This window comes from Halichoeres trimaculatus, unplaced genomic scaffold (genome assembly GCF_033239565.1).
Source record: "Halichoeres trimaculatus isolate MK-OKI-2021-1 unplaced genomic scaffold, fHalTri1.1 fHalTri1_scaffold_1, whole genome shotgun sequence".
Lineage (NCBI taxonomy): Eukaryota > Metazoa > Chordata > Actinopteri > Labriformes > Labridae > Halichoeres > Halichoeres trimaculatus.
In genome coordinates this window covers 18,977,711-19,000,622 of record NW_027437179.1, presented here as the reverse complement: position 1 = coordinate 19,000,622, position 22,912 = coordinate 18,977,711, and the positions used below count along the sequence as shown (strand labels likewise).

The following is a 22,912-nucleotide window of genomic DNA, read 5'->3' as shown; positions in this document are numbered from 1 at the left end:
CTTGTTGCCGCTTGAGGAGACCTTATTAAGGCCAGTGCCAAAGGGCCATTTGTTAGCAGGATTTAACACATATGAGCATGGAACAAAAACCAAACCAAAGCAAAACTGTACAGTGGGACTGTCGATAGATTGATGTAGATTGACATAATTAGAGGTGTGGTTGAGCAGACTGACAGGCTGGCTGTTTGGTGCCAAAGGTGTGTCTCATCCTCTCCTTTAACTGTGTTTCTAGGCAAACTGAAAACGGTTGAGTCAGCATTTTGAAAACAGCGTTGGCCATCTTTTGGCTTCAGAATACTTCTTAAAATGGGTTAAGTCCCTGAGACAATGCTCATGTTTTATACATTATATGTGCCACACCTGCTGTAGATGACAGTTAAATGTCAGAATGGACTGAAATTACTTTTGTCTTTATATTCCAAAGGAAAACAGACATCTGATGTCTTGTCATTCAGTCATGTTAAATGTGTGCTTCAAGTTGTAAAGCATCTTCGATCCTGTTTATCCTACATTCTTTAATAGACAACTCCACCTAGATTTCCATTTTTAACGACCATCATCCCAATTATCTGAAGAAACAGGACTTTCATGTCCAGCTGGTTTACAGTCATTATCAGCACACTGAATCATTTTCATGTCCTGCTGAGGTGTGCTGCTAAAACACATGTAAAAGAGCTCAGACTGATTCCAACACAGTGATTCACTCAAAGGCTGTATTGTCTGCACACCCAACCCAGGAACCTCCCAGAGGGACACAGCTCCACCCAGTCACAGGTGAGGTAGAGCCTCTGAGTTATGACAGGAATTACTCTTTGCTTCTGAACACAATGGAAGGAAAACAGTGGGCTTCAGACTTGCATGATAACCTAACAGAGTGTTTGTGTTTCCATACTGTAAGCCTGAATGTAATGCAGTCTGTCCACTTTGGCAGTTTGCTGAATGTTGTTTAAATGCTGCTTGAAGTTAAAGCATGTCTGTTCAATAAAAACGAAGAGCAGGTGAAGGTTCAGAAAGACAACACCCATGCCTTAAGCTCGAGACCCATTAGTCAGTAAGTCAGCAGAAACACTCCCTACATGTGTTCCCTTTTTTTTTTTTTTTTGCTTCTTCAGATTTTTTTTTTGTTTTTGATGCGGTCTTTAAAAACTTCCTTCATCAACTTTGGTTTACCATCGTATTTAAGGTCCACCTGTTGATAGTTTTTTTTAAAATCTGACCTGGTGACTAGGTATTGAAATGTGTCAAGTTTGATCAGTGCCCTCCCTGCTATGACCACACAGAGTGGATGTCATTAAAGAACAAGATTGAAAGATTTCAGCTCAGTCCTGTTTCTTTTGGAAAACAGTCAATGAAGATGTAATATGAAGTCTGGCCCTTCCCTTTATTCACACAGGTAATTAGGGTGCCAGGGTGGTTGCACAAGATTTTCTTTTATTGCTGCGTGTACATAACAAGTGTGTACACAAGTGTGTGTGTGTCTCCATGCCTGTGTGCTAAAGGCATGTGTGTATCTCTGCAAATCTGGGTGTGTGTTGATAAGCAGCTGTGAGAAACAGGGTGTTTCAAAAACAGAACACTGTAAAAAGTTGTCGGACTCCAGCTGAATTCTGGTGGGTTTTTTCTGAGGTGGGTAACTTTTTGTATCCTTGTGTGTGTGTGTGTGTGTGTGTGTGTGTGTGTGTGTGTGTGTGTGTGTGTTGAAGTGGTATCTGTTACCTCTGAGAAGCAGCCCACATGTGGCCCCCCATCAGGTGGGTGTCATTCTCCCGGTCAGGCTCACTTCCCTTTATAGCCCAGAGAATTACGGCCCAGCCTCTTGTGACTTTCACCTCTGAGCCCTCTCTGCTCCTCGACCACGCCTCCTTTCCCTCTGTCCCTCCCTTTCTCCCTCCCTCCCCTCTTTCTCTCTCTCCCGTTCCCTTCCCCGTGTGTTGGAAACATGCTGCAAGCCTACAGACCAGGCAGAGGCTGAGACATATCACACACATATATACACTGTCGGAGGCACTTTTTAGCCAACATGGGCCAGATACTGAGCTGGATCCGAGGCCCACGGGACGGCCCAGCCCTGCAGGATGTGGCCGTGGAGGAGCAGGTGGGTGGAGACATGTATAAGTCTGAGTGTGTGTGTGTGTGTATGTGCTTCTTGTGGCATAGTTTGTGCTCAGCAATGAATCCCAAAGTGTCCACGTGTTTTTGTTTTGTTGATGTAAGTTCTGCTGCGAGTCTAAAGGTCCGTGTTGTGCTTGCACTGGTTGTTCTTTTAGCGCAGTTTGTTCTGTGTGTGTAACTTAAAGTGGAAACACACAGAAGGGAGGAAAACCATCTTGGCTTCAGTCCAAGCCAGACCTCCCTCCCTCCTTCCCTCCCCTTTGCTATCTGTCTTTGCTGGAATGTGATTCCCCCGGTCAGCCTGAGTGACTTCAGAGTCAGAGTTTTGTATAAGTGAGGTATTAAAGCAAAGACTCGGACAAGGCCTGCTTTGTTTGCTCTCGGAGCTGCATGCAGTTACTGGGGAAATGAACACATTTATGTAAGGGATGGTAGTTACATGAGATTTATATGAGAACGTTTATTTGGTTCGATAACATGGTGCGTGTCAGTGAAGGGGTTTGAGTTTGGTCTCGCCCAAATAGCATTCTCCTGTGATAATCTGCAGCTGATCACACTATTGTAAGGGTGTGTAGCTGAAAGAAGTGTTTTTCTCCCTCTGCGTGACTTGAAACACACTTACTGTAGGTCATACTCAGAAGTGTGTTCTTCTTTTGTTTCTTCTTGTACATGCCTGGGAAGGAGTGACTGTGACGTGTTGACATGTAACAGGTCGGCAGTGTCTGTCACACATCAGTATTTTGTTATCAGGGCAGAGCGAGTTTCTCTGAGTCGTTTTTGTGATAAAGGTCAAAGAGCAAACACATCCTGCGTGCAGATGTTATGGGATTTTGTTTTGCTGTGTTTGGGGCTCAGAGATCCTCAGCTCTGTCCTAGAGGAGTCTGCCTCCTCCAGACTTCTCTGTTGTCTGGCCCAAGAATTGATGCAACGCCAAGAAGTGACCACAGGGAGACACATTTCCAGACTGAACTGTCAGCAGACTTAAAGTGACAAGAAGACGATCAGTGAACACCTGCAGATGTGTCCAGGAAACTTCCTTACTGTCAGCCACACACACACATACACACACATCCGTTACCAGTGAGGTGTTATTAAAGGGATCAGTGTTGATGTGTGACTCTTATGTTTGTCTGCAGTTATGCAAACAACAGTTTACTGCTCCCATAAATTATTCATATGATCAATCATGAACTTCAGGATCACTTCAAACCCCCCTGAGAAGCAGCTGCTCTCTCACTCATAGCTGTTAGAGGATTTTTAGGAACTGGATTGGTTTGTTTTATGTTTCTAAAGGTCTGAAACTTAAATTTAGTGAAAGCAACAATCAGAATTTACTCTTCAAGACACACAAGTTGTGCATGCATTAGGTGCAGCATTTTGCGGACTTGGTGGAAACAGAATTTTAGATTAATGTGTTTGCTTCAGTTTGCGTGTAATCACCTGGATAAAAACCATTTTTGTTGTTCATTTAAAATAAGCCTTTTATACATACAAAGGAGTTCATTATCTTTTGTGGCTGCTGCTATCTTTCCCTGCCATGTCTCTGCAGCTCAGCACGTTAAAGGATTGATTGACATTATTGGCGGTATAAACTTGGCAAATAAAGGATCATGCATATTTTAGGAGCTTACCCTCCTCAGGCAGTTGAGTAAATGAACATTTTGATCTAAACTCTGTTTTCTATACAGTATATTACTTAGGGATGGGTACTTTTCACATTGATATGGTACTCAGTGGTACTGATTTTTCAGTACTTTAGTGTGTTGATTTGGAAATAAATATTTATTTGTTCATTTATAAAATCTCAAAGTTTTTTAATTTAACATGTTTATTTCTGGGTAGCCCTGCAGCCTCACAGCAAAAAGGTCACCGGTTTGATTCCCAGCTTGGCTGGTGGGCCTTTCTGTGTGAAGTTTGCATGTTCTCCCCATGCATGCGTGGGTTCTTTCCGGGTACTCCGGCTTCCTCCCAGAGTCCAAAAACATGCTCATCAGGTTAATTGACCACTCTAAATTGTCCCTAGGTGTCAGTGTGTATGTGAATGGTTGTCTCTGTGTCAGCCCTGTGATTGGCTGGCGACCAGTCCAGGGTGTACCCCACTTCTCGCCCAATGACAGCTAGAATACGCTCCAGCCACCCGCGACCCTGAACAGGATAAACAGTTCAGAAAATGGATGGATGTTTATTTCTTAATATATAAACTTGCAATGCTGTGTTCATATCCAGTAGGAAAATCGCCTACTCATCCACTCCCTCACAGTTACAAGGATGCGATTAGGTACTGCACATGGTGCCTTTTGATTTTATGTGAATTTGGTGCTTGTTACTACAGACAGGAATCGTTCTGTGCCTATAAAAGTACCTAATATGGTATCCATCCCTAATATTGCAAAATATTTTGATTTCCCCAAGCTGTATCTTTAAGTCTATTAAACAACAAATATGAAAACAATGTAGATATTCCTTGTGATTGAAGGAAACAGATTCAAACTACATGAACACTTTACTCTTTTTTTTTTAATGCTGGGACACAATTTCCCTGTTTTGGGTGTTTTTGTTCTGCCGCAATCTTGGTGTGTCTTCTCAACAACTATTCTCATTTTATAATTCTCTGTTCACTGCACTGAACACCAAACAGCAAACAGACAAAGTTAGTAAGCAAGCACTGAGCACTGAGCAGATGTTTTAGAAGTTGGTAGAGACCAAAAACAAAGCAAAAAGAAATCTATTTTTGCAATACATCAGCCAACTGACCAGAAACATGACCCCAAATAACAGTTACTGTTGATTTCAATGGTTACAATTCATGGTAAAGGTGATGATATTTATTTCAGCGATTTTGCTGCTGAGAAGTTGTCAGAAAAATCGAATTCTGCAGTTTTAGGCATGAACATAAAATGTCTTCATTGAAATGGTAAAGGTCGGAAATTAAAATACTCCTTATGATGGAAAAAGGCCCCAGTTTCAAATTTAATTTACTAGATTTATCTATAGCATATGGGCATGTGACTTAATAGACGAAGCCCACTGCCATGTCTTTGTGGAGAAGTTTTGATCAGTTTCTACCAAGTGTGCACGTCAAAAAAAAAAGTTGTATAAACATACCACAAAAGATATATAACCATAGAATGATTATAAAATGTTGGTACAATATCAAAATCCAACTTGGCATAGAGCTTGGCCATGCTTGTGGATGTTATTACATTGGCCCAAAGCAAAAAGATGAGCTTCAGTGTATACTTTACAGACTAGTTGACCAAATGAAAGTCTGGGGTCAAGCCTGATCATGTTTTCACTGTCAGGAAATGACAAACCAGGCACTGAATTTCCCTCTGTTATCCTCTGATATACAGAACAGACCACAGACCAGGGTCATCTCCAGTTTACGGACATGAAGCTAAAGTTCAGATGTCGCAAAAAAGACATGAACTGATATTAGAAGGCAATTCTTTGTTTCTTAATAAAAGAAAAGCAAAGAGGAAGATGAAATGTTTGGGAGAGGAAAATCAGCCATATTGATGGGATGCTCCAGCACGTGGCTCACTGTAATAAACCCTCCAGCAGTGTGTGTGTGTGTGTGTGTGTGTGTGTGTGTGTGTGTGTGTGTGTGTGTGTGTGCGTGTGTGTGTCTGTGCCAGAAAGGGAGGGTGAGCACACTGTGTACATGGTGAGCATAAACACACAGATATTTTGTTGACACATATCTTACACAGCCAAACATTATCCTTCCACTTCCTGCTGAATGTATTTCTGAATGCCGGTGTTTTTCCTGTCACGTGTCATCTCCCAGCTCTATGTGGGACTCGTCACATTTCTCACCTCACCGTCAGTTTGGCTGCAGAGCAAAGGGTCGCTGTCAGGGGTTTTTCACGTTAGTTATATAAAAGAAGCTGTGAGAGAGTTTCCAGGCCTCTTGGCTCACCTGAGGATCTGCTTCAGCCCCTTTCTGCCATCTGTTTACATCTGCCAGGCTTGAGAAACACTGCTGCTCATAGCCACATGATGTTTTTCTATTCCAGTAAAGATAGACCTGAAGATCCAGCAGCTACACCCTTACTGGAAACTGATATCTAATGCAATGACTCAAGCTGTTGGCGTTGCTTCAAGCAAATTCATAGAAGTGGGAGTCTAGAGGTGATGAGGACTTGTCGGTGAGGTTATGGTTTTTAATTTTCAAGGTTTCTGACAAGTCTCGACTTAAACGTGTTTAATTGAAGCTCTCCTGTAATGTGAGATAAACTATGTGAGGCTATTTAACCCTCTGACTGAAAGAAACATTATTCTTATTTGATACGTGGTGATAGAAGAGAAAGTAAAAGAAAACTTGTCTGTGTGTTTTGATAGTGTGATGAAGTGTAAAGTGTGTGTGGCAGCAAACCAGGGGGAAAGAGCAGAGCTAAATATAGATATTGAACGTGGACATGCAGCTGAGCAGAGGACGTCTATAGTTTACTGTGAGTGTGGGGGATGTAGGTGCAGCCAGGGGGCCAGAGGACACAGTTTCACAGGAGTCAGTCTCTGTTAAAACTTTTTGACGTGTTTTCATCATAGTTTCCCTAGATGCAATGAAGTCTTTGTTTGCAGTTGTCAAAAGAAACAGGTAACTGCCAAACACTGGGTGTAATCTGGATTGGATTATGGATTATGAGAAATGATGTCCCTCCATGAGACTGTGGACTGTCAGTGGAGACCAGACAGTGGACTGAAGTCTTTTTTAAAATAGAAAAATGAAAATAAAAGCTGATCTTGTGCCTCATCCCCTGGTAAAGTCAATCAATGCATATGGAGACAAGGATCATGTATTAATTGTAGAAGACTGCATGTGTAAATATGGACTAAACAGTGTAATTGGCAACAGGTTATGACAAACTCACATGTGTTTCCTCACTGTTTTAATTTAAACCCCGATCAACTTTTATTTGATCACATCTCACATGTATCCTGTCTCACCCTCTTTCCTTGTGGCTACAGAATTATCACACTGTATGGGTACCGAATTAGGTACTTTAATAGGTACTAACCAAATCCCGTCTGTAGTACCAAGTATTGATTCATGTAAAATCAAATCATGTTTCGGTACCTAAACGCATCCTTGTGACTGTGAGGAAATGGAAGAGTAGGCAATTTTTCATGCTGGACATGAACACAGCATTGCAAGTTTATCTATTGGGATATAAATATGTTAAATTGAAAAACTTTGAGATTGTATAATTACACAAAGTATCATTTTTTTTCACCACAGTAACACACACAAAGAACCGAAAACTGGTACCGTTGACTGGTACCTGATTATCAGGTACCATGCATTGGTACTGTATCATTTCAAATGTGAAAGGTACCCATCCCTAATTATCACAGATCCAGAAACAAAAGTATTGAGCAAACATTGACACTTTATGTTCCCATGTTCCACACTTAATTGTGATGCACAAACACTAAACACATATTCAACCCCTGGATGTGGACTAAAGGATCAGATCCTATATCTACTTCATGATGCTTCCTCAGGTGGGTTTCTACCTGCCCTCAGATAGATAGATAGATGTTTATTTGTCCCCGTGGGGAAATCAGTTTGCAGCAGAAAACACTCAATTAGCATTTCATTTCACACTTTAGGTAGTCCACAAAACAAAAGACACAAAACACTTCCAACCCCATAAAAAATAAAATAAAATAAAATAAATAAAAAACTGCCTATTTGTGACCAAGTAACCCAGGATGGATGTTGATACCGGGTGTCCAGCTCATAATTTTTCTCAGTGATTTACGTTCCAGCTCATAGTAAAAGATACTAGATTTTCATTTAGGCCAACAAGAACATACTGCAATAAGAGTTTCTCCTTAAAAGTCAAGTCAAGTTAAAAGTAATGATGTTACATGTAAAGGTTAATAGTAGCCAAAGGAGTTAATTTAGGCTCATGAATTGCAATAGGATGATAAGTTAGTTAATTAAGTAGGCCTATAAGTTGAGTTACAATTTAAGAAATTTAAGAAAATTATAAAAAGAAACAAAGTTACTGTAGGTCTAAGTAACTTGGGGTTCTAAAATGTTTTTCTGTTTTTGATCATATCTGCTTTCATTGATGTCTTTGCCCAAAGGTGATCAGAGGAACTAAACAGGTGTATGATTGTTACTTATGAAGGCCCTACATTGTTGATAAAATAAAACTGTTGCAAATGTACACAACATGTAGTCATGCAGCAGGATTAGCATACATATGGAGTCATGTTTCAGGAAGCCTCTTCCTATGGCCTTGCTTTGACAACTTTAGACGATAACTTCATTATTAATTTATCTGTTTCAGCTGACTCGCCAAACAGAAACAATAAGCGAGAAACAGGCTGAAGACTGTCAAGAGTTTCAGAGCAGGTTATGTTTCTGTGAAGGTTTGATGCTGCAGTGATCTCACTACGGGAGAGGTTTAACTGTCCTAAATGTGCCGACTCTCAGATTTACCACCATTCCTGGATTATTTAACCTAACAGTGTTTCATTAGGGTTTAACGAATTTCTGGTTTATCTGGTTATCCTGGTTTCATTACCTCCACGATCAGATTACTCTTAAGATTTGGTTTAGCTTCCTTGGAACAAAGTTCATATTAAGTTCACAGACTCCCCCTCATAAACAGAAGAAACCTGACTCACACACTCTTTATAATCCTATGAAGATACCGTTAAAATATGTCCATGCTCTGCACCAGAGATCCTCCTCAGTTTTTTAATATGAAATGTGTTGATGATCTCTCATGTGCAGAGACTGAACGCCATCAGCCCTGTTTTTCAGCGAGCTGATGGAAACAGGGTTAGAAAAAAGAAAAAGTCTGGATTAGAAACTCCCGACTTCATGTCCAGCTTCACAGCTCTGATTGGTAGATGCCTCTGGCTGGGTGTGCCTGGGTCTGCTTCAGCTCCTCACATGTCAACAAAGATAAGAGTTACCCGGGTTTTAGTTCGTATGGGTAAGGCGTTTGAATCCAGCCAGGACACCATTTGTTTTTCCCCTCACAGATTAACACTCACAGAGTCAGAGATACAAAGGAAGAGGACAGATCTGTTGTGTCAGCTGAAGAAAAGCTGTGAGGAAGATTTATTTGAAAGTTTACAAAACAGCAGCAAATAAACTTGCCTGAGAGATTTCTGGACAGAGATTTGTGGGAGTCTTTTTGTCCTTTTTGGAGATATTTTTGGATGGGGAGAAAACATTAAGCCTGGAGGAATGTAGCTGACTAATCTTTGAGTGAGAAGATACTGAGCGTCACATTTTTCTAAACTACACTCTTTTCATTTTCATGACAGAAATCATTCTATAAGAAATGAAGTTAAACTTTGTTGTGGAGTGAAATTCAAGGGAAAGTTTCTCTGATAACTTTTCCAAAGTAATTAATGTCAAGAAAACATCCTTGCGAAATAACAGAGCAAACAACTGGCAAACAGCAGTTGGCAGTCATGTTTAGTCAGTATAGACCAACACGCAGTCAGACCCTGCAGCTCTAGACGCCACTCTCACAATCCTCCATTTATTTCCATCTAAGTGCTATGATTATTTTAAGCCACAAGGAGGTACTGTTCTCCAAAGCCCTCCCTTTTCACAGCGTGTTTGACAAGTTGCGTGATGTCAGCTGCTTCATCTGAGAAGAGTATAAAAGTGTCTGGATTGACTTCAGGAGATACTGATGTAAAATGTTGTTAATGCTGAGGCTCCTGAGATGGTGTGAGATACGAGAGGTTCACCAGTGTTTGTTATTATCCTTACATAACCTCTGGCTGGTGTCCAGGATCTGTGTTTCCTGTCTGCTGCTTTGTTCAGAGGCTACTTTAAAGCGGAAAAGAGGATACACGTCTGAACGTGTTTTTATGATCACATCAAGTCTCCTCCTTCCAGCTTGGTCTTTCTTAAATTGAGTTTTTTCTCCTCTGCCCTGACTGTCTCTGGGTGCGGTTAGGACTCCATGTGATGTGATCCCTCCTCCCTCTCTTCTTTTCTTTCTAACCACACACAGACTCTTTAAAACTGTGTTGCTTGAGTGGCTCTGCTGCCTGGATTCCTGAGCAGTGAGTCTACCAGACACACCCAGACTCTGCCAAAAAACCCCTGCTGCTTCAAATCCACTTTTGCCTCATCACTGCTCCATCCCTTTAGCTCAGAGAAACCCTTCCTGTCTCTATCTAGATAAAGGCCATCATGCGCATTATTTAATAGCAACATCCCTCGTCTGGAGTCCCGCCCTGCCCCAGCCTAAAGTTTCCCTCAGAGCTGACTTTATTTATTTTTCCTGGCAGGCTGTGAGCAGTGGGCGGGTTTGTGGGGCTCACTGACCAATCTGACTGAGCCTGCTCTGCTGCCTTGTGGCTGGAGGAGGCGGAGCTTGAGCAGCACAGGCTTGTTGTGCTGCTTTGAAATAGGCGGATCACCAAGCTTGGGTGTGTGTGTGTGTTTACATGTGTGTTTCTGCCTCTGTGTATTTGTATGTTTCAAATACAGTGTGGATTAGAGTGCTTCCACAGTGGGAATCTAAGGTGAAGCAGCCTCAAGAGAGCATCTTGGTAGGGTACACAGCTGCATATATAGAGGAAACACACTCATATCACACCTATGGTATGTATCTGGGCAGCATTTCCCCTTCATGTGAGCTCTTTTGTAACTGTGTTTGTATGTGTGTGTGTGTGGAAGTGCTTCCTGTTTGACTGGCACCTGTCGAAACCCTCTGACAGCTCTGTGAGAGCAGGGCTGTCAAAGTGTTTCTGCAGGCTGAAGATCTTCTGTTGTCATCTGATAGCAGCTCTGCGTGTTGTTTGCCAGATAAAACAGCAGCTTGTGTTGAAAAAGTTTGCGGCTTTAAGCTCTGCTAAGTCGAGGAAAGTTGGCTTAAGATTAAAACTGCCTACTGGACCCCGAGAGCTGTTGTTACCAAGGTAACAACAAAAGGGGATCCAAACACAGTAAACAGCTAACTGTTCATGACTTTCAAGTCAGTTCAAGACTGAGGGAAGCTGCACTAATGTTCTATTAATATCACATCAGGACATCTCATGATAACTCTTATTGTGGCTTTAAAAGTGATTCACCAGTAACTTTGCTTCATTGAACAAGAGTTTAAAGCTTGTATTTAGTTTTAAAAAAGCATAGTGTGCGTGTGCAGCCTGCAGAAACACGGAGCACAAATAAAGCTTAACTCAAGAGAAGAGCGCTCTTTTCAATCATAGCTCTTCTATAAGGTGAAATGCATCTAAGTTTTTAATTAAAACATCATCAGAGAAAAGTAAGATACTCACTAGTAGCAGATTAATCAGATCACTTTTATAAAAGAGACCAATCAAGTGCTCTGAAAGTGTCATGTTTGACTTTTTCACTGAGGTTTCATGTGACAATAAAGAGCATTATGCTAGCACAGAGAGACCATTACAGTAGGCGAGACTGATGGCTTCGCTCAGTTTACCCAGCTGTCTGCTTGTTATCCAAATCTCCCCTACAGCTACAGATTCATCCTCATGCGCTCTGCCCTGAAACTTCAGTCCCACAACAGTTAGCTTCATTGCTACGTCACACTCCCGCTCTACATTCTTGCAGTGTAACCCTGACTGAACTTTGAGTTACGTTTCAACAGTGAGGTGATCCACAAAAAACAGAAGTGAACGTTCAGATGAACTATTTTGTTATTGCTTGTCCTCTTTGGAAGCTGTTAGCAGCAGCAAGCTATGAGCAGTCTGTAGCTTTGTTCACATGTGCGTGTCTGTGGTTTGTTGGGTGTGGCTCAGTATTAGTCATCAGTTTTCATTACAGGCACAAGCTGCCCAGCTTCAAAGTGGGTAAGGCCTGGATGTACTACATTTTTTTCTTCATTTCTGAGAGGCAAATTTATGGTTATATACACGCAGAGACTCTGAAACAGGAAACAGACTCAAATCTTGAGCTCAGTGCAGTTACAGATGAGCAATGGTCTAAAATGGCATCATGCTGTGGTTGTCCACACTGTGAAATGCTGTGTCTATTTTGACCCCTCTCACTCGGGTTTCAGCTGGCAGCGTGCCCAGCTCTCTCAGGATGACCATGACGCGGCAGGTCGGGTCCATTCAGTCAGTGTTGTCCCCACTGGTTACTGCCACAGTAGCTTAAGCTCTGTGGGTTAGTGTGTCTGCGTGCAAAAAGTGTGAGTGGGTGGCTTATCACAGGGAATATGGCCAAGCAGTGGAGCCTGTGGACAGGATTTGGTGTCATTGTTACACAGATCACCATCCTGGCCTTTGGATGACCGGATTACAGCTGTTTTATGACAGATTCTCAATCACCACTGGTCATGAAAACTCTGTCTGTGTCAGCTGTAGTTCAACAAAATGACCATGTGACATTGTCGGCCTGTCTTAAACTCTGAGTAGAAACCTAGTGTGTTGTTAGAAAGTGACTGGAGACATCTGTTTGACTTTATGTTGACTTGTATGTATGACTATATGTTTTCTGTTTCTGTTCTCATTTTTATTATTTTTTTCCATCATCGTTTTTCTGTTTTGTGTCTAAACTGAGAACTGAAAGGTTACATCTTTCTGTAAAGTATTTTTTTTCTGCTTAAAATGACCTCAATATTATTCCTCGTGAAACAGATTCATGGCAACTATCGACCCCTTCCCTTACCCCGACAAAATTTCTACAAGGTAAAGCCGTGTGAAAAGTCCAACGCCTGCTCTGTTATTGTGTCAAGGCTAGACAAAATAACTGGAACACCTTTTATCAATGCTACAGAAATATTTCACAGTTTATAGTAAATCAGTAATGTGTTTACTGCAGGACTTTTAATACGATACACTTGATAATGTGGTGTTTCTGTTACTTTGTTAGCCACAGTTAGCTGCATGAAAAATGCCCAATTCTCTGTAAGTCATCAATCACCTGACGCTAGCTCGGGAGCTTCCTTTTGTTTGACACGGTTCCTTCAGTTTTTGTGAAAAACTAACACTTGGTTTGGCTTCTCTGTCCAAAATTTAAGGTTAGTGTATTGTTGATAAATGTTATTTAGAATGAATCATAAACTCCCAAAACAACCTAATTGTATATACATTTGACCTACTTCTGCGAGCATGGTATTCAAACAGCTAGCTAGCAAACCTAAATTCTAGCTAGCATGTCTGCATGCTTGGTAACAAAATTTTCTTGTTGCTTGAAATTTTATAACTTCATTGAGATATCAGCAAAGTATTCTACTGATAAGAATGTAAATAGTCATTATTTGGAGGTAGTTTTAACAGCTAATCCTCACTGTCTGCTCTTACTAGCATAACAAGTTGACAGCACTGTTAGGTACTTTCACTCGTGTCAATTTTAGTCAACCTTTTGGAGGAAATTGATGGAGGTTTTTCCAAGATCAGGTCTGTACACATGAGCATATCATTTAGTTTTGTGCGTCTTGCTGATGTAGGTATTTGTTGTGGTAGAAAATGGCTGGATTATGGGTCGTCTTTTTTATAGAACTTTGATTATTAAAATTTGGATTAGCTAACATTATTTAGTGTATATAGGTGACCCTTATGTGCCAGTTAAGTACTTTTTTTTAAACCCGATTGGCATTTTTTGCCACCTGTAAAAAAGAATTCAGGATTTGATTTGGGCAAATCTGGCTTCTCAGAAGTCTGACTGGCATCTTTTATGAGATTATTATTATTATTATTATTTTTTACAATACAAAAAGTAAAGAAAAAAGCCTCATTTGCTGTGACTTTTCCAACCTAAGGGCAGGCAGTTCCAGCTTACTTGAAAAACTCAAATGACTAGGGCTGAACGATTTTGGAAAATAATCAAATTGAGATTTTTTTGACCAATATTGCAATTGCGATTTGGCATTCAATTTATTTATTTATTTATTTAATTATTTTTGGGGGCGGGGGGGAAATCTTTTGCATTATTTACTAAAAACAATACATAAACCATTCTTTATCATTCTATAGTATGAAGGCCAGGCTTACATGTTATGATGAAATGAAATAGATTGAAGCATGAGTTGATACAAATAATATATCTTTATTTAACTATCCCGATCACAGAAGAAAATTGACTGATTGATTTAACTTCAAGCCTTGTAGAAGTGTCATATTTTTGCCAGAGAAAACGGCATTTTGATTTTTGCTGTTTTTAAGGAAGAAGGAGCACAAGTTAGTATTTCCCCTCAAGGTCTGTGTACATTAAACTTTTTTCAAATTTGTTTTTTTTGTAATTGCAGACTCTGCGATTTGAAAATTGCACTCTGTTACATTGCGATTTCAGTTTAAATTCGATTAATTATTCAGCCCTACAAACTACGCAAAAAAATGTTACAAAACAGAGGCCAACCTGGAGGCGAAGCCAGAAATAGTGTTTTGCTCCTTGAAGCATGAAATTTCACCACACAGATCCATGTTTTTATCCTTTTTGAATTCACATTGACCGTGAAAACACAGATCAAAGCATCGTCATGTGGAATGTGTTTGGAGCAGCTTGAGCTTGTTTGCAGTGTGTCATTAGATGGACCGTGGGTTTTCTGTGAGCAGAAAGGAGTCTGCTGCTCAGGAGGCATGAGGAATGAAGGAATGCATCACTTTGGAGAGACAGCAGACAGAAAGCTTGAGGAGCATGTGGGAAGTCTCAGGTGGGCGCAGGGTTCACTCTGGTTAAGTAACAGACTTCCTCTTGAACTTTCGATACACAACTCATGATACTCACTGAAAAGATGGTGCTATTTTTTGATAGTTTGATACTGACATCAGGGGTCATCTATCTGACATGCCTCCTTTTTATTATGTAGCATGGTTTTTGTTCTTTGAAGGCTGTGAATAAAATAGGTGACCTGTTTGTCTGCCTGTTTGAAAGGTATCTGGGTGGTTCACTGTCTGTGCTGCCTAACCTGTTGGGCCTAAGTGCTCTCTGTCACACACATGGCTGTTTGGATGGCTGTGATGTTAAAGCCTTGAGGGGACACAGCTTTGTTTATTTCACTTTTGAAGCATGTTTTCAGTAAATCTTACTGATCTTTATTAAAATACAGATAAATCATCATAACCTTAAAAGAGGATCCATATTGCTGAATGTGTTAGAGAAGGCTAGGGAAAAATCAGTGTCACATTTCCTTGAAATCAAAAAACTGGCCCAGAACTGTGGGTCTCATGCTCCCATGTTTTTTGTGCTTTGATTGTTGACTCTCATGTGATTTACGGGGCTAATGAGTCATCAAATCCTCTTGGCCGGTTTCCTTTGATCTCAGCTGTTTTGTGGGGTTTCCAAATTGAGGTCAGACTTTTACTTTAGGTTTGCAGAAATGTTTGTCTGAAAACGAAAGAATGCAGCTCAGTGAGGATAGCACACACACACACTGAGTCATTCGTTTTTTATTTCCAGTTCAACATCTGATGAGTTTTGGTAAAGGCTGTGAAATCCAACAGTACCCTTATACCCAGCTGAGTAATAAATCTCAGTGCTTTTGGTAACCACAGAGCTGTGTTCGCAAATAACCTTAGGTTTTATTTGGAAAATGTGACAAGATGGATGAGATCAGACACAATGCACCTGAAAGTGAATGATTGTACGACGCTATGAGATTGATATTTGATACTTGATATTGATATGTACAATGAAAAATAAGAAACATATACAAGGCAAATAACTGCAAAAGAGGAAAGAGGCCCAAAGGGTTTCATGAAATCTGATTAGAAACCACTATTAGAACATACAACCAGAAAAAAAAACACTAAAAGAAACATCACATTTTATATTTTAAGTTTTAAAATCCAAAAATACATTATTGTCTTTCCCACTTTGGTAACAGAAAATTGTAGAAATGTGACATCTAAGGTTGTACATCTATTTGAGACACTGGAAAAGTTTCACGCTATGAAGTAACTATCCAGTGATGAGACTCCAGGATGCTCAGAGCAGTTTATACAAAAAGTCACATGAGATTTCAGTGAGATTAACATGAGATCTGCCCGAATTGTGACATCACCCGTTTGTGATTCTTCTTAAAGGGAATAGGGAACATGGCAACAGCGAAGGAGGCTTCTGAAATACCTAGTGCTTGTATCCAACAGGGCCTCAAACAAAACATTTAGGGCAGAGGCTGAAATTTGGACACAAAAGAGTGAACTGAAATTTCTGAAATATAACTATCTATATGTTATCAATGATAAGGAGGAATTCAAATATGGAGCTGTTTATGGGACTTTGCATTCTAATAATTCTCAACATTAGTTGTATGGTTTTGTTAAGACAATGCCTCAGCCAGATTTATCCGCTGGCAAGAAATATCTGAGTCATCAAGAAGAATCACCCATCAAACCTCAGCTTCTGTCTTTCTAAGTTGAGAACGTTTTTTTGTGGTAACTGAGCAACATGGGGTGTTTACTGTGGTAACAGAAGTAACATGACTTCTCCTGAGGCAGGAGGATGCCCTGGCTGCTTGTGACCTCATTTCCTCACTAGTGCCACTTCCTTCTTGGTCTGCATCTCAACAGCCCTTTGACTCTCAGTAGTCATTCAGCTCGTACTTTTTCTTTCATGTAAATCCTTTTCTTCAGTTTAAGTGTTAATGTGAAGAAGAAAAGTTTGGAGTTTGTTTGAGTTTGCTGAATTTTGCTGCTCTTCAGATTTTCAGTTTTTGTTTGAGAGTGATCACATTTTAAAATGTGTTGTTCTGAATTATAAAGGAGACAGTGTTTTCCCTCCATTTAATGGTTAAAGTCAAAATCTGAGGATTATTCTTTGCACCAGATATCAACTAATATCATCCATCTGCATAACAAGCCTGGCGTGTCAACAGGCAAACTGAGGCGATCGATTGCACTGGAGTGGCTTCAAAAGGTCACAGTAACAGGTGACACCAAAACATACACTCATATAACATGAACAAATTGATTGGCAATTAAGTGTTTGTTGTGCATGAAGACACAATGACCCCACATTTCTTTTCAGGGAAATTTGACTTCTCACTACAGGTGTTTTGTTAATATTTTTGTCCAGTTCAATTTAATCAACGTCAGAGTGAATTAGAGATGATGCATGTGTGCTAACCCTGATCAGGGCTGTGATCTTATTTGTGCTGAATGTAACACCAGTGTGTGAAGAAATCGCTGACAGCACTGAGATGATTTCTTAATCAGGAGTCCCACATGGCAGATATTTCTGAGTGGTGCAGCTCACACTTAGCTCTGACTCCGTGTCTGGCCTTTCACATGTTTATCTGTGTCTTCCTTTTTTTCCCCTGCAGCCAGTCACTGATATGAAGTGTATCCTTGCTTTACCCTCAAGTCTGTCAGGAAACGTTCATGTTAAACTCGATGCACAGCTGGCTTGACAGGTTAAATCACCCAGAAGCTTACAGGCACTTAGACTTGGGGTAATGATAATGTGGTAGACAGTTTTTGTCATAGGATTATATTACATCTGTTAAAAGTCATTTGATGACCATACAAACGAATAAATGGAGTACAGCCTTGACATGAAAACTCACATTCTCTCAGAACATGATGAATAGAGCCAAAAACCAGAGTAATGTTCACCAACAGGCTCGGTTAGATCTGACTGGATCATGACACACATACACACAAAAGACTGGGCTGGCTGTGAAACCACCTGCAGTTATTCTGACCTGGTGTTGGTGGGGTGGAGGCTCAGTGCTTTAATTTCTCACACCACCTTAATGAACTGGGCAGGGCTCTGCAGAGTACACGGCTCCACCCGGAGATCACTGCCAGCCTTAAACACACGCAGCACCGAGCAGGGCTGCTTTCATAAAAGAGTTTATTTAACACTGCTCAGACTGGTTGAATAACTTGGTTTGATCCATCTTAGAGACCAAAGTTTCTTTAAAGACGCTTCACCAAAAAACTGTTTTTGTCAAGGACAGAGCTGATTTTGCATGTTTTTATACTGTAGATGCACCGTCAAATCCCTGCAAGATACAATGTGCTGGCGCTTGATTCACCTCTTAAAGCTTTTGCTGCAAGTGTTGTCTTTAGCTTTCTTTGTCCTGTAACCAATGAGAATTATGTACTTTGATATACTGATGGCAGTATCTGCACTGGTCTCTGATGCACCAACAAGACTCTTAAGTAAATAATGAATAAATCTTAAAAACTGACTCACATGTGATGCACATATTATAGGAAAATATGGCTCTTGATTAAGTCTGTAGAAATCATCTTCATAATTCAACTTTTTCTCTTGGTCTGGTTTTGAGCAAGCAAACTAAAAATTGCCAGAATTGGAACTAGCGGAGAACACAAGTTTAAATCCAACCAGCACTCCAAAAATTGTAAAAGAATCGACTCGGTATAATAGTTCAGCTCTACAAGTAGGGATGGGTACCGAATGAGGTACTTTTATAGGTACTGAGTGAATTCTGTCAAAAGCACCAGGTACCGATTCATGTAAAATCAAAAGGTACCATGTATAGGTACCGAAATGCATCCTGTGTCTGTTAGGGCATGGAAGAGTAGGCAATTTTCCATGCTGGACATAAATACAGCATTGCAAGGATGTATATTGAAGAATAAATATGTTTAAAAATTTCTATTAAACAAACAAAATTAAACAAATTAATATTATTTTACCACATAAACACAAAAAAGTACCAAAAATTGGTACTGTTGAGTACTGGTACCAATTGCCAGGTACAGGGCATAGGTACCCTGTTGTTTCAAATGTGAAAGGTACCCGTCCCTATCTACAAGTCAGTGTCCTGATTACATACAAGCATCACGTAAATTAGCCTGATTAAGATTAATTATCATTTGAGCAGAAATAATCACCAAGTGTTGAACCACTATTAGTCTGTAAACTGTGTTAATTTAACCATAATGCAATTTAAACATCTCCAAATATTTTTTTCACAGAAGAAAATCAGTGACACAGAGCAGCCACATTAAAGTTTCCTTTTGATTTTTTCTTTGTAGAGCTCTAACATGATTTGATTTATTTCATGAGCAGTTCTCATGGGTGCACTGAATGATCAAAATACCTGCTGTAGTTTTTAGGGTGCACCGATCAAAATTTTCTGGTCGCACCGATCTTTAAAAAGCCTGACCTGCCAATTCTGATTTGGGCCGATACAGATTTTTAATTTCTATAACTGACAGCATATACCTTGAATCTTTCAATCTTATTTTATTGAAAATCATTGAACAATACCTGTGAAACAATAAAATGTATGTCTTAACTTAAACAACCAATAAAGTGTGCTGAGTTTTAGGTCTCAGAGCAAAAAGCAACAATGGCTGGCTGTCAAACCTTCCCAGAGGTAAACAAGATCAGTTTTATATGTAAGGATGGGCCCATCACCCAAATTGATCGGTGCACGTCTACTAGTTTCAGAGATCCTTATCATCCTTTTTGATTTAAACTGTAATGTGAAGAAATGTATCTTCAGATGAAGTGTATTGAAAGTTAAATTGTTGTAAACCTAACGGTGACAGCATGGCTCTTGTATCAGTGAGGCTCTGTGTTACAAAACTTGCATTTGGGCTTATAATGTTCACAGAAATCAGCAAGAGCTAAAAACAGACTAGACCAACTTTGTCTAACTGTGTTTTGTAACACAGTACTGGTTTTTTTTCACGTTTGGGTGTGTTCATTTCTAAAAAGTACACACCATCTTGTGAGCAACAAGCAAATGAGCTTTTGTCTGTGAGGAAAGTGATCTAAAACTCATCAGTTTAATAATATTTGGTTGATTTTCTTGTTCAAAGCTTGATGAGAATATGTCCTAGATACTGCATCTTAATCTGTCATCATGTGACTCCAAATAAACAGAGATTAAAACACAATGAAATCTTTATCACATCTTTATCCTGTGATTAGGCCACTAAACTTCTTGATAGTGGCTGGATGATGTTGATCTTTGCCTGGAAGTGATAAACTTTTATGGTGCAGGAGTAGCTCTCTATTTAAAACATTTCACTGGCAGAAGAAAAATAGACAAAGTCCGAAACAAGGAGGGAATAATCTACAAAAAGAGATTTTAATGCTGTTGTGTGGTAAAGCCTTTTAATGCACATGTAGTGATGTTGAGTAGTTGTTTGTTTGCTGCAGCCACTACAGAAAGTCAAATTGTTTCAAGAGGAAATCCAGGACAAAGATCTCAGCGCCTCAAACGCTCATTCAGGCAGTTCAGTACAGCTCAAAAACGACCTTTTTTGGGTGGAAATAAAGGCTGCGTTCTGGCCTTAACTCATGAGATGAAAGACCAACATCATCAGGCCTCGACATGCTGAAGTGAATGATCTAAGTGCTTATTTTACCCCCTATGACATCACATCAAAAGTAGATTGTGTGTTATGAGTTGCTGGGGTGATCACAGAAAACAATAATACCCTGCCTCTATGCTCTCTGCTGTCGAACAGGCCACACCTTTTGACCAGGAATGTAACACCTCAGTCACCTCAGTCACCTCACACTGCTGGTTGATGGATGGGTTTGTTTGCATTTCGCTACATCACTCAGTGGAACAGATATGTTATTTTTTCTCCACTCGGTGTTGTCTTGTCTTTTTTATAGGAATAAAAGTTTCAGGTTTTAAAATTTTCACCTTATCCATCCCATTCAACTAAGCCCCACACAAAAAGTTGTTTTCCAAAGTATTGGCTCTTGAGAAACTTCGGTGTGGGTTCTGAAATGATATGTTGCACGACGTTGTGGAATCTGTAATGATAATGATGTTTTATAGCCGGGGTTTTAAAGAATGAAGATAAATTTTCTCTCTCTCTCTGTTTGTTTCTCTCTAGTCGCAGCCCAAAGAGGCCACGCCCAAACCAGCAGCTCAGGCCCCCACCGGGAGGCCTGCACAGTTTGAGGTATGAAATATTCCTCCGTTTCTTCTAACCTCGCCTCTCCCCGCCTCTTTCCCTGAAGAAAGTGCTCTTTCATATGTTTAATCAGCAGATTGTTTTCCACTTGGCCTCTGACCTGCTGATTATCTGCACTATGTGTAGTATTTCCTCTTGAGTTTAGTGCAGCTTTAACTCTGGGTAAAGTGAGGGAATAAATAGGAGAACAAACAAACAAAAAAGAAAAACAATCCTTTTCCTCCCATTCAAGCATCAGAGTTGACGCCCAGTTTCCAGCAGAGAGAGGCACTTTAACCCTTAAATGGTGCTCTGAAACAATGGCTCAAAGTGATGGCGCACTAATGTTCAGTCCCATGTGTTGTTGACTGGAGTAATGTAAGATGTTAGGATAGCTCTTTGATGTTTGTGAAAGCGTAATCACAGGAAGTGTTTTTACCTTACAGGAACTTGGATAGAAAGTGCACATACTTTCAACGGCTTAATGTCTGTTCTGCTCGTAAATCGGCAAGATCTTTGTTCTTGAAAACACAAAGTATTTAAAAATAATTATTAATGTGTGCCCAGTTCATCTACTCCAATGTACCTGACTCAACTCTGTTTTCTTATGTTTCTACAGTTAAGGCAACAAAAGTAGAGTTTAAGCCTAAGTTTTTCTTTTACTTCAGGCCAGACAGTGTTTGACAGGACACATCAGCAGGACGAGCCTGAAGCTTCCCCACTGCCTTTAACACCAGGGCTTAGACTTTGTCTATTTTGGGTCCTTGCTTGTAGAGAAAGGCTTTGTTGGGATATTTAAACTTGGTGTTACAATAGTTTAAATAGTGATGAATTATATGTAATAAAATGGAATTACAAGTTTTAAAATGAAGTATTTATAGACTAGGTTTGTGTTACAAAGTCATTAGTCTGCAGCTATAAGTGTTCCTTGTTAGCAGCTGACCTTGCTGCCTCCTTTAGTACCTCTTATTGCTGTGTGATGAGGTAAAGCTGCTCATGTTTCAGTGGAAGTGGACATGATATACAGTGGGGGTCTAACACAACCTAGAGCATCAGAATAACTGTCTTTACTTCCTCTGAAATACATTTTTTTCTGTAGTAATTTAAGTGCCCCTCTGTGTCTGAGAAGTTGCTAGAGGAGTGTCAAAAGGTTCAAAGTTTAAGGTTAGTTTTCGACAGTAGTGGGTTCTCATGTAGGCAGCTGTTTGTTGTTGATGAGCTTGCTGCATTTCTGGCCATTTTCAGTGTGTTGACACCTTTATTTGCTGCAGTTTAACACTTAAACACCACAAATAGCTGCCTTATCCCTGCTCATTTTATTTAGTGTCCATTTTTTTGATTCACAGTGCTACTACATGCAGAGATTATTGAATATTTTCTTGGTATCAAATCTTTAAAGTATGAATCTGTTAAGTACAGGACCCAGGTTTTGTAAGTGATGTCATCAGGGTTAGTAACTTAGTCACATGTGCGTAATTTACCCCTTAATACTTAATATATAAGGGTAATATTGGTCTATCATTTACAGAATTTCCACTACAACACTGTCTAATTTAATAAGACGCTTGCTCTCAATTTGCATTTTATTTGTTATTTACTTATTAACAATTTGTATTTTTGTATTTTACCTTCACGAACTTATGTACTTTGTACTCTGGCAACACATTTTCCTTTGGTATTAAAAAAGTGGATCTTGTCTTATTTATATGAAACTTTAAATTTCCTCTGAGACAGAAAAGAAGTTCATTTTAACATCGCATAAACGCATAAATGAAAGAATCTGAGAGATGGAACATGGTCAAACTTTCCATACCTGCTGCATTGCAGAAGGCTTCATCAGCATCTACCATGGCTACTAAGTCTGGGCTGAGTACCACAGCAACAGGTCGAGTCGCAGGAGGCGGCGTCACAGCTGGAGGAAGTACTTCCATTGGGACAGCAGGAAAAGGGTCGACTAAAACTAAAACAGAGGTAGATGGACTCTGGATGCTTCAAGCGGAGGGG

The 22,912-nt window shown here is 40.0% G+C and overlaps 1 protein-coding gene across 17 annotated transcripts in view; it reads left to right on the top strand.

Moving 5' to 3' along the window:
- cast (calpastatin) overlaps window positions 1-22,912 on the top strand; it is a 45,609-nt gene that overhangs the window by 4,533 nt on the left and 18,164 nt on the right. For 8 of the 17 annotated variants that reach the window (XM_074667467.1, XM_074667475.1, XM_074667482.1 and 5 more), the window contains 2 exons: window positions 20,849-20,917; window positions 22,736-22,879. In XM_074667467.1, coding sequence (XP_074523568.1) covers window positions 20,849-20,917; window positions 22,736-22,879 — 213 coding nt within the window. Of the gene's footprint in view, window positions 1-1,925; window positions 2,096-10,548; window positions 10,710-20,848; window positions 20,918-22,735; window positions 22,880-22,912 lie in introns of those variants that run through there. The other 9 variants (XM_074667534.1, XM_074667562.1, XM_074667552.1 and 6 more) reach the window with 6 other exon arrangements.